This window comes from Cervus canadensis, chromosome 1 (assembly GCF_019320065.1).
Source record: "Cervus canadensis isolate Bull #8, Minnesota chromosome 1, ASM1932006v1, whole genome shotgun sequence".
NCBI lineage: Eukaryota > Metazoa > Chordata > Mammalia > Artiodactyla > Cervidae > Cervus > Cervus canadensis.
In genome coordinates, this window is record NC_057386.1 from 6,062,896 (window position 1) to 6,074,359 (window position 11,464).

Here is an 11,464-nt window from a genome sequence, read left to right on the forward strand (position 1 = left end):
TGTAGGTGTGTGTGTGTGTGGTGTGTGTGAGAGTCTTGGAGCTGGAGAGAGGAAGCGGGGTGTCCGCCCTGACCAATCTTGCAAATGGAAGGTCAGAGACAATCCATTTTATCTTGCCCTGTGCATCTGGAAGCTCCGTAATTCCTCGAGAGCAAGTCTGAGCTAGAACAATTCCCGGAGACCAGTGTAACTTCCCACCTGAGACAAGAGCATCCATGACCCAAGGGGCTTGTCTGAGGTCTCCTGGCCCAGAAGGGGCCGAGCCTGGATTCAGGTGTCATTTTTCTGCTTTTCTTTCCGCGCCTCCATACTGTCTCTTCTGGGAAGCTATTTCAGTAGCCACACGCGAGGCAAGGAATCGCTAGTGGTGGTAGAGCCTCTTGGGGCAGGATGCAGAGTGAATCTGCGGCAAGGGTGAGCAGACACGGGAGAATGGAGGGGTGGGCTTCCAGCACCGCCCCCCCCCGGCTGCAGCCTCCCTTGTACCTGTGATGTCTCACTTCCTGAGCTAGGGTGCCCCAGAACACTTAGACTGGGGACCAAGGAATAGAGTCTAGGTTCCAGGCCACTCGGGGTTGGGGGGGTAGGCACAACAGTGATAAACAGGAAAGAATCGCTCTTCAAAGTAACTGGCGTGACATGGAAAGCTTCGCCTGAAGCCAGGCTGACCCGCGGTGGCACCGACCTTCCAGCCTCAGCACCCTGCATCATGCTGCCCACCCACCCCCAGCTGGAGGGCCTTGTGCATCCGAGGGGTGAGTCTACCTGACCCACTTCCCCTCCCGGTAAAGCCTGCGCTCATGGGGGACTTGCGCTACCTGAGCGCCTGCTCTTCCAGTGGGAGGGAGTGGCCAGTAACGGCTCTGGAGGAGGGACAAGGCCAAGTTCAAATTCCACCTGCCGCCACTGACATGCTCTGTGGCCTTAGCCTACTTGCTGGACTTCTCTGAGCTTCGGTCCCCTCTCGCGTGAAATTGAGGTGTCCCATGTTAGCTTGCAGGGCTGCAGGGAGGGCCACCCGTGCGGATGGGGTGGGTCCTCAGGAGATGTCAGCAGGGACATTTACGCCTGGCTCTAAGTGGCCCCCTGCTCACCCACAGCCTCCTGGTGCCGGGAGTTGGTGGCCTGGGGACTTATCTCTGCCACTTGCACCCTCTGTTGCTGGAGTCCCGGACACTCTGCCTGGGGACCTGAGTGCCTACTGTGCCACCCACGGGACCTGGCCAAAGCCAGTGGACTCTTGGAGGCATGCAGTGCCGGACCTGGCCACCAGGGAGCAGCAAGGCTTCTGTGAGTTCCGCGGCTGGGTGTGAAGGTGAGGCTGGGGGTGGGCATCTTGGTACTTCCAGGCCCAGAGTGGGATTTAATTTTGTTGTTGTTCAGTCACTAAGTTGTGTCCGACTCTTTGCAACCCCACCAACTGCAGCACACCAGTCTTCCCTTTTGCTCAAACTCATGTCCATTGAGTCGGTGATGCCATCCAACCATCTCATCCTCCGTCGTCCCCTTCTCTTCTTGCCCTCAATCTTTCGCAGCATCGGTGTCTTTTCCAACGAGTCAGCTCTTCCCATCAGGTGGCCGAAGTTTTGGAGCTTCAGCATCAGTCCTTCAGTGAATGTTCAGGGTTGATTTCTTTAGGATGGACTGGTTTGATCTCCTTGCAGTCCAAGGGGCTCAGGTCTAACTCAGGGAGCCCAGAGACAGGCTCTTCAGCATTCCCAGAGGGTGAGCGTGGGAGGCAATTCCAGGCTGGGCCTCCGCTCGCCCCTGACTCAATCCGCACATGTCCCAGGAGCCCACTACGGGCTGCACTGGTGACTGTTCCCCACGTGGGATGGGAGAGCTGGCCAGGCTCAAATTCCAGTCTCTCCAGACTGCAAGCCACGCCGGATGGTGTTTATTTGCTAGTGACTGCTTGAAGGATGGTTCATTTCACCAGGGCTAGGAAAACAAGGGCTTGCGGGGTGCCGCTGGGTCTGGGTTTCCCAGAGCTGCTGGCAACTGGGTTCGGCTCCTCCTGTGGTCCCTGGCCAGCCCTGGGCATGGCTTCCTGCCATCCTTCCAGGCCAGCAGCCCCCCACCCCACCCCGGGGTAGCCTCCTTCTCGGTCCAACACCCGCAGCCACTGCACGACCGATTCCTTCCAGCCTGGCCCGGGGGCTCCTCTCCAGATCCGTGTCTGGCCCCGGGCAGCCTCAGCGCTCCCTCCCCAGCGCAGGTTGCCCCCCACTCCTCTCTGAGTCAGCTCCTGGGACCCTTCTGCCTTTCTTCAGAATCCTCGCCCCCACGGTTTCTGACAGCCAGACTGAGCCCAGGCCGGTTCCCAGTGCCCTTGGAGCATGGGGCAGGCCATCTAGAGTGCCAGTGCTGCCCTCCAGCCTCGCCCCTTCCCTTCCCAGGCTCCCTCGTAATCTTGCTTTGCTCCAGACGGTATCACTGCTCAGGCTCATCCTCCTGGGCCTCCAGTCTCCCCCTCCCCCTCCTCCCCCTCCCTCCTCCCACCACCCGCTGCCTCACAGCACGTACTGATCTCAGGCTCAGTGCTGCTGGAAGAATCGTCAGGCAAACAACTAAGAGGGAGCTGCAGGCACCCCCGGAAAAAGCCACACGGTGACCCAGGACCCAGGAGCATGCAGCTGGCAGGAGGAGAGACAGGTAAGGCGCCTCAGACCCAGGGTGGGCAGGGAGAGTGAGGTGGCAAGGCCAGCAAGGAATCCGGAGGTGCGGTGGGAATGGGGAGCTTGAAGGGGCAAAAATCAAAAGCTGGAAGGTGAGACCTAACATCCGAAAGTGTAGACTAGGCGGGGAGCGACCAGAGCATGTGTGTGGTCCTCATCCCAGACTGGCCACCAGCCAGATGTGTATGACGGCAGGCAGGTCACACCTGAGCCCTCTGGACCCAGTCTCCCCATCTGAAAACCAGGGCCTTTCCAGCTCCAGTGGTACTAGGAGACAGAGAGAGAGAGATGCTCTTTGGAGTAGAAAGGAGAGAACTTGGTTGCATCTCTCCTTGAAGAGGAGGCAGCTGTTTGCTACAGCAGCGGGGTTGCCGTGAGTCACGGTGGGTCCAGGCCCGTCACCCAGGATGCCTTAAGGACAAAGCGCTCAAGCCCCAGTTCAGACGGTCTGACTCAGGCTGCCTGGGAACAAGGTGATTCAGACATGATCACTAAGATGGCGAGAAAGGCCACCGAGTACTTCTTCCCATTGATAGGGGAGCCAGGCCCCTGAGCGGGTGGGCTGGGGTGGAGCAGACGTGGCCATCGGGCCACGTTTGGCTGGACCTGACTAGGGGCTCTGTACGGAGCCAAAATGAGTAAAGACCTCAGGGCCAAGGTCAGGGTGGGGCTGCTCCAGGCCAGGCTGGAAAGAGACCAACAGTTCTAACCTGCCATTCCATACTTCCTAGCTGGCCAGCTACGGGTGACCCTGCTGCCCACACCCAACAGCAGTGGGCTGAGCCAGGAGTTTGAAGGCCGTTGGCCCGAGAGCCCCGCGATGTCCCCATGTGTGGCTGGGGTCATCCCTGTCATCTACTACAGCGTCCTCCTGGGCCTGGGGCTGCCTGGTGAGTGGGGAGTGGGGTCTGGGGTCCAGGGCTGGGCCAGAAATTGGGGTGCTCCTTCGATGGGTGCCAATCCTCTGTGCTGACCCCTGAGACCCAGGGTCATAGAGTCCTTCCCCTTGCCTTGTGGGGGTGCTCTGGACCACTGCAGAGCCAAGCATAGTGGGGAGTAAAAGTGAGGGTGCTCAGTGGCCCACCAAGCTCCTCTGTCCATGAGATCTTCCAGGAAAGAATCCTGGAGTGGGTTGCCATTTCCTCCTCCAGGGGATCTTCCCGACCAAGGGATCGAACACACAACTCCTGGATCTCCGGCATTGCAAGCAGATTCTTTACCGCTGAGCCATTGCAGAAGCTTGGCGTGCTCAAGAGCTAAACCCGAGTTTTCACTAGAGCAGACAGCCCCCTTCTTTCCCCAGAAATGGGCATCTCCTAGAACAAGTTCATGCAGAACGGCCCAGAGCCTCACACTGAGAGCTTCTTGCACCATGCGCTGCCTTCAGAGAGCAGAGCAGGGGTGTGGTGGGATGCAGGAGACGACGGGTGGGATTAGAGAATGGCTCCTCCCTGCCTGTCGTCTGGTAAGGCAGTGGCCTGTGGTGCCATGGCTGGACAAGGCAAGGCTGATCTGGTTAACCTTCCCAACAAAGGGAGCTTTAAGAAGGTTCCGGAAAGAGGAAAAGAGAAGCAAGAAGCAGCAGGTGGGGAGGGATGATGAGAAAGCAAATCCAGGCAGCCCTTCTAACCTCTGACCTCTCCCCTCCCTGACCTCGGTGACCATCAGTCAATCTCCTGACCACAGTGGCCCTGGCCCGCCTCGCCGCCAGGACCCGGAAGCCCTCCTACTACTACCTTCTGGCGCTCACGGCCTCGGACATCGTCACGCAGGTGGTCATCGTGTTCGTGGGCTTCCTGCTGCAGGGAGCCGTGCTGGCCCGCCAGGTCCCCCAGGCCGTGGTACGCACAGCTAACGTCCTGGAGTTCGCTGCCAACCACGCCTCGGTCTGGATCGCCGTGCTGCTCACGGTGGACAGGTACAGCGCCCTGTGCCACCCCCTGCGCCACCGGGCCACCTCGTCCCCAGGCCGGGCCCGCCGGGCCGTCGCCGCTGTCCTTGGAGCTGCCCTGCTCACTGGCATCCCCTTCTACTGGTGGCTGGAAGTGTGGAGGGATGCGGACCCGCCCAGCACGCTGGACGAGGTGCTCAAGTGGGCTCACTGCCTCATTGTCTATTTCATCCCCTGTGGCGTTTTCCTGGTGGCCAACCTGGCCATCGTCCGCCGGCTGCAGCGGAGGGGCCGGAGCGGGCCGCGGCCCCAGGTGGGCAAGAGCACCGCCATCCTCCTGGGCGTGACCACGCTCTTCGCCCTCCTCTGGGCACCCCGCACCTTCGTCATGCTCTATCACCTGTATGTGGCCCCCGTCTATCACAACTGGAGGGTCCACCTGGCCCTGGACGTGGCCAACATGGTGGCCATGCTCAACACTGCCGTCAACTTCGGCCTCTACTGTTTCGTCAGCAAGACGTTCCGGGCCACTGTCCGAGAGGTCTTCCGGGACGCCCACCTGCCCTGGCCCCTGGGGTCACAGTCGACGGGCATGGTGGCAGAGCCTATGCTGAAGCCTCCGGGACGCCCCAGGGGGGCAGGGTTGTAAAAAGGAGCGCACGCAGGGAGCTTGGGATGGCTCACGCTCGGATTACCGGGGTCTCTGTGGTTGTGCCCACAAACCTTATCGACACCCTCCATGGCAACCTGCGGGTGAGGAGAGAGAGTTCTTGCTTCAGGCGTGGCTCCCCAGGAAGCCAAATTAATGCTGGTGGGCTGAATGAATGAATAGATGGATGAATGGATGAATATGAACTGTTCTATCCTGCCCCTTCCTGGAGCCCACCTCTCATTCTCTGCGTCAATTGCTTCTCTGGCTTCTGCTGGCAATACCAGGGAGACAGAGATGTCCCCAGGATTCCAGGCCTTTCCTGGGCTGGGGGAACCATGTGGGGGGCTGAACAATGAGAGAGAGCTGTCTGGGAAAGTGGTCTTAAGCAGACTCAATGTCCCAGCTCTGGGGCGACATAAAGACCTTGGGGTCTTGAGTGTCCTGGACTGATTTTGATTGACTCCCTGCCCTGGAGCCAGAACAGGTTCAGGGGCCCCAGACAGCCCGCGGCTGCAGTCTTCATGGTTGCCGAGGAACAGGACTAAGCAACAAAAGGCCCTCTGAGCGCAGAGGCCAGGAGAGGGGAGAGGCGGCCCCCGCCACGCTGCTGACCTCTGCACTTGGGGAAGAAGATTCTTTCTCCACCAAGGGGAGGAAGGGAGATGGCTCCGCTGACGTGAGGCCCAGGGGTCTCTGCCCGGCCCGCCCAGACTCTCTCCTTTCGGTGGTGCCAGCCTGGAAAGGCAGCTGGGAGAGACAGTAGACGGACCTCCCACCTGCTCCAGGCATCGGGTAAACACATTAGCAGTCTGCTTTCTGCTTCTTGATCAGGCTGAACTGACCTTTCCCCTGAACGGGAGGTCCAGGCAGGCCCTCACCAGCACCCAACCCTTAGTGGGATCACAGAAGTGAAGAAGGCAGATGTGCGCGGGGCAAACAGTCAGTGCAAAATAAATGCACTTGGCCTTCTCCCTTCCCGCCCTACTTCCCTCCCCACAGCAGGAATGTCCAGGAAGGCACTTTCAGCTGCACCCATAAGGAAGAAAAGACAGGTCCCCAATCCGTTATCCACAGTTCTCAATTCCAAAAAGCTCTGAAAACCAAGACCATGACCTGAGTTTGCCACAAACACATCGAGTGACGAAACCTGACTGGAACAGGCGCAGGTTCAGGTATGTCTTGGTGCCGGGAGCTGCAGAGACTGCATTTCAGACTCAGCGGGTTTAGTTCTGGGCGGACGCCCCACACCCTGCTAGACTGGAGATCTGTTACTTTGTCTAAGCCACACATTACCTTCCTCTATTCTGAAAAATTCTGAGACACCTCTGGTCCCAAGAGTTGAGAGAGAGGACGGAGGACCTCTCAGCAAAGTCTCAGCCTGCCCTGAGTCGGTCGGGGGCATGGCGGATTCCCCCATCATTACTGAACCAAACGCGGGTCCCCTCTCCCCAGCACAGTATAGCCAATCCACTGACTCCGTTGTGGTGAAGGAAAGCGTGGTGTTTATTGCAGGTGCCAAGACAGGAGTCCAGGCAGCTAATGCTCAGAAGGCTGCAACCCCTGATGGCTTTTAGGGAAAGTGTTTTGCTTTTTTTTAACATAATCTTATTTATTTATTTATTTATTTTTGGCGTGCTGGGTCTCTGGCTGTTGATGCGTGGGTTTTTTTCTCCAGTTGCAGGGAGCGGGAGCTACTCTCTAGTTGCAGTACGTGGGCTTCTCATTGCGGGGGCTTCTCTTGTTGTGGAGTACAGTTTCTAGCACAGGTTCAATAGTTGTGGGGTACGGGCTTAGTTGCTCCACGGCATATGGGATGTTTCTGGACCAAGGGTCGAACCTGTGTCTCCTCCCATGGCAGGCAGATTCTTTGCTACTGAGCCACCAGGGAAGCCCTGGGGAAAGGCTTTTAGACAGAGTGAGGGAGACGGTTGCAGGGTGAGTGATCAGCTCATGGACACTCTTCTGATTGGTGGGTAGTGAGGTAATCAGGAGTCAACATCATCAACCTTCCTGTTTGCAACCCATCTGGTGTCTACGTGCCCGCCGACCGCACACAGTTAACGTGTTCCACCTGGCGGGGGGTTTCAGTAGCTGCAGAAATAGCTCAAAGGACTTTGCACAGAATATTACCTATAGCTCTTGAAGAGGAATTGAAGTCTTTGACTTGGTTTAATGACTAAACTATTATGATTTTATCTTGTTTGACTGTTTTCCTTTCGTCCAACAAATGTATTTCCATGTAATTTAACATACCAAATGAGGAGTTCGGGCTTTTAGAGCACTAGGTGCCTGGACTTGTCGCTTGGCACCCTGCAATAAATGCTGCCCTTTCCTTCACCACGACCTGGTGTCAGTAGATTGGCTTTGCGTGCAGGCGAACAGGACCCAGTTCTTGTTCATTCACACTGTATGCACAAAGATGCGTCCGTGGGAAGAGCTGATGAACCAGAGCTTCATTCCTTGCTTAAGGAGGAAGGGGGTGCAAGTGCAGATTCCCCAAGAAGGGACACAAAACGTGATGCCTCCTCCAGCCCATCCCAGGGGCCAAGTCCACCCTACAGAGCAAAGTGCTGGGAAGAAGGGCATCTTTTGATGCAGAATCAAATGAAACATTGTGAGGGAGAGACCCCCCCTTCCCACTTTATAGGGAACCTGCAGGGTCCTGCAGGAGAGCTGTCCAGTATCAGGGGAGACCCTGGCCATGGAAGGCAGCTGCAGTGGGGTAAGAGAAGAAGCCTCTTTCAACTGGCTGGTGGGCTGTCCTCAAGGAGACAGAAAAGGACTTCGCTGATGGTCCAGTGGTTAAGAATTCATCTGCCAATGCAAGGGACATGGGTTTGATCCCTGGTCTGGGAACTGAGGGGCTTCCCTGGGGGCTCAGACTGTAAAGAATCTGCCTGCAGTATGGGAAACCTGGGTTCAATCTCTGAATTGGGAAGATCCCCTGGACAAGGGAACTGCTACCCATTCCAGTATTCTTACTTAGGAGAACTCCACGGACAGAGGAGCCAGGCAGGCTACAGTCCCTGGGGTCACAAGGAGTTGGACATGACAGAGACTAACTTACCACCACCATCATATTTGCCTACAAAGCTTTAGGTAGCAGTTCCTTTTTGATATCTTTATACCCTTTAATGACAGCAAGAGATCATCACTGTAATAAACAAGTCACTGAAATGGGAATGAAAAGTATTCTTAAAGTTGCTCATGTTTCCTTTGTGAATTTTTGTCATTAAACTGTCAGTGGCTTCTGCAGAACTACACTTCCTTCTGGGGTGTGGGTTGCCCTGCTCATTTCCACCCCACCTGCTGAAATACCTTGGCAGATGGAAATCCTTTTTGAAATTCCAAGCTTTTCCCTTACAGGTTCCCCCCATCCCACCCCACATTTTCCATCTTATCAGTTGATCTTATCTCCTATCTTTAACCCTTTGTTAATACCTGAGGACAGTTGTTTTTCATGTATTTCCCAGTCTCTCTATATATATATGATTTCTGCTAGTCTGGAAGTTGGTCAACAACTTGTTTTCTGATCTCTGTGTCCAAGTGTATTCATTCCCTAGATCTGCCATAACAAAATACCATAGTCTGGGAGGCTTAAGCAACAGAAATTAATTTTCTTAAGGTTCCGTGAGCTGAAGTCCAAGATTAAGGTGTCGGGCAAGTTGGTTGCTTCCGAGGCCTTAGCCTTTGGCTGCAGATGGCTCTCCTCTTTGTCTTCCAAAGCTCTTTCCTCTTTGCGGGCACATCCCTAGTGTCTCTATGTGTGTCCTAATCTTTTTTTCTTTAAGATTTTTTGATGTGGACCATTTTTATGGTCTTTATTGAATTTGTTATATTACTTCTGTTTTATGTTTTGGCTTTTTGGTTGCAAGGCACGTGGGATCTTAGTTCCCTGACCAAGGACCGAACCTGCACCCCCTGCATTGAATGGCAAAGTCTTAACCACTTGGTCCTCCGGGAGAAGTCCTCTAATCTCTTCTTAAAAGGACACCAGTCATATTAGATGTGTGGCCACCCTAATGGCCTCATTTTAACTCAATCATCTCTTTAAATTCACATTCTGATGTACAGGGGGGTTAAGGCTTCAATCTACCAATTTAGGGAGACACAATTTGGCCCATAGCACTGTGGTTATTTCAAAAAGAAATGTTCGTTTGGCTGCATGTCCAGTTTTTGATGAGAAGAATTTTTCCCTTAGCTCTTTAGGGAATGTCCCCCCACCTTTTTTTCTGGTTGGTGTAGCAGGATTTAACATCAGTCTTGAATCCTTAAATGTGACCTCCCCTTTCTTCCTGGATTCTTAGAAGATCTTGATGTTTTGGTTAAACCGTAATGAAGAAAGATGTGAGGGCAAGTGTCTTCCCTCAAGAAGTTTCCAGAAGTCGGCTATAGAGCTCTGAAATTCCACACTGAGAATATCTCCTTCTCGTTCAGAAGAATTCTCTACATTTTCTTAATTGTGACGGAGTTGCTGGCCCCCTTTTCCAGCTGCCGCTCTGATTTGTTCTCAGACAGGAGAATAAATTCGTTGTTTGCCATGTTTCCTGGGTTCCCTTTAATGCTCTCACCTCCAACAGCATTTTTTGGTTTTTGTTTTTTCCCATTCTGCAACGGGCTTAAAGTTTGCACAGGCTTCCCTTGTGGCTCAGCTGGTAAAGAATCCACCTGCAATGTGGCAGACCTGGGTTCAATCCCTAGGTTGGGAAGATCCCCTGGAGAAGGGAAAGGCTACCCACTCTAGTATTCTGGCCTGGAGAATTCCATGGACTATATAGTCCATGGGGTTACAAAGAGTTGGACACGACTGAGCGCCTTTCACTGAAGTTTGCACGGCTTCCCAATGCTGCCAAAGGTTCCCTCTTACCTGCATTCACTGCCTCTGCTCCCTCGCGTGGTTGTCAGTGGTCCCAGGGGCTTCTGCGGCGACCTCACTCCCCTAATCCCGCCATTGCCTCCTCCACCTCCCAGCTCCCACATCCACCCCCAGTCCCCCAGCCTCCACCCCATTCATGTCCATTGGGTAAAGGGCCCCACGGCTGTCCACGTGCTCCTGGGATGAGGAAGGGTGGGAGGGGGCATGCTGGAGACAAGGAACCAGCCTTCTAGAGGGTCTGCTATTTTCAGCAACCATGCCCAGGGGAGGGGGTCGCCTCCTGAGAGCAAAACTTTACTTATTTACCGGATTAAATGTTGAGCCCCTTGGTCTGCCAGGTTATAGATCTGTAGGCAGGGACAATGGGATGGTCTTTGGCATGAGGGTATGTTGGGGATCTTGGCGTCCCCCGCCCCCCACCATCCCCATCAAGGCCCTGATTCCTTTGTGAGCCATGAAGCTTGGGTTCCCTTAGAGGGTCTTGCAACCCAACTTCCCGCTTTGTCCCGTCACCATGGGCTCAGACAGCAGGGGGCGCTGCAGGATAGGCCGGAGGCGCAGACTGGCCTGGTAGCCAGGGGGCGGGCCTTTAAAGTAGATTTCCAGGCAGATCTAAGTTATTGCCAAGAAACTGCGCCTGCCCACCTCCACCCCCACCCCCCACCCCTCCACCCCAATCCACGCCCCCATCCCCATCACGTCCACCGCCAGCAGGGAGCAGTTGGGCAGCAGGGCTCAGCCGGTGCCCTAGTCACTCTTCTCCACGCTGAGGCCACGGAGTCACGACCTTCCTCCAAGCCGGGAGGTGGCGGAGACGGGCGGGTGTCACTGTCGCGGCGGTTTCCCCAGGTCCTCCTGGCGGCTGGGAAGGCTTGCTGCGCGGGGCAGTGTGCGAAGGGCCCGGTCCTCACCCTCGTCCCTCCCGCCTGGTCCGGGCAGCCCCTCCCGCTGATCCCACACTGGCTGCCTGCCCTCCCCGCGGTGGGCACCGGCCTACCCCCCGCCGCAGCCGCAGGGCCTCGGTCAGTGCCTCTAGGGTCCCAGGCTCCCCCAACAGCTCCTGCCCAGGGCACGGTGCCCACTCAGGGAGTGTGAGCCTCGGCTTCAGCCCCACACCGCCAGGATGAAGGGAGGGGGCAGGAAGGCAGGCCTGGCTGAGGGGTGCCCGCAGGGGAGGGAAGAAGGGAAGGGGGGTGGGGGGCTCGTCCAGAGCCTCCTCCTGTCTGATCACATCTCCCCTCAAGGAGCCGGAAAGGGGACGCCCCCGGGGAGCTGGACCGCCACCTGGCCCTCCCTCACCTTTTCCTGGAAAGGGAGCTCAGGCCACTGTCTAGGTGCCCCTGGAGAAAGCGGGCGGGCCTGACTCT

The 11,464-nt window shown here is 56.1% G+C and overlaps 1 protein-coding gene across 1 annotated transcript; it reads left to right on the forward strand.

Moving 5' to 3' along the window:
- Nucleotides 1–800: 800 nt before the first annotated feature.
- On the forward strand, nucleotides 801–5,218 carry GPR142 (G protein-coupled receptor 142). Its single transcript, XM_043442742.1, has 5 exons — nucleotides 801–854; nucleotides 1,101–1,307; nucleotides 2,520–2,655; nucleotides 3,410–3,568; nucleotides 4,347–5,218. Exons 1-5 carry the CDS (start codon nucleotides 801–803, stop codon nucleotides 5,216–5,218), a joined length of 1,428 nt encoding a protein of 475 aa, XP_043298677.1.
- Nucleotides 5,219–11,464: the final 6,246 nt, after the last annotated feature.

What these genes read in the sequence shown, in the direction of transcription:
- GPR142 (XM_043442742.1), top strand. Translation starts at nt 801, where the DNA reads ATGGGGGACTTGCGCTACCTGAGCGCCTGCTCTTCCAGTGGGAGGGAG. An exon ending in CCAGTGGGAGGGAGTGGCCA is followed by an intron (nt 855 to 1,100) that starts GTAACGGCTCTG and finishes GCTCACCCACAG; the next exon opens with CCTCCTGGTGCCGGGAGTTG. An exon ending in CCTGGGCCTGGGGCTGCCTG is followed by an intron (nt 3,569 to 4,346) that starts GTGAGTGGGGAG and finishes GGTGACCATCAG; the next exon opens with TCAATCTCCTGACCACAGTG.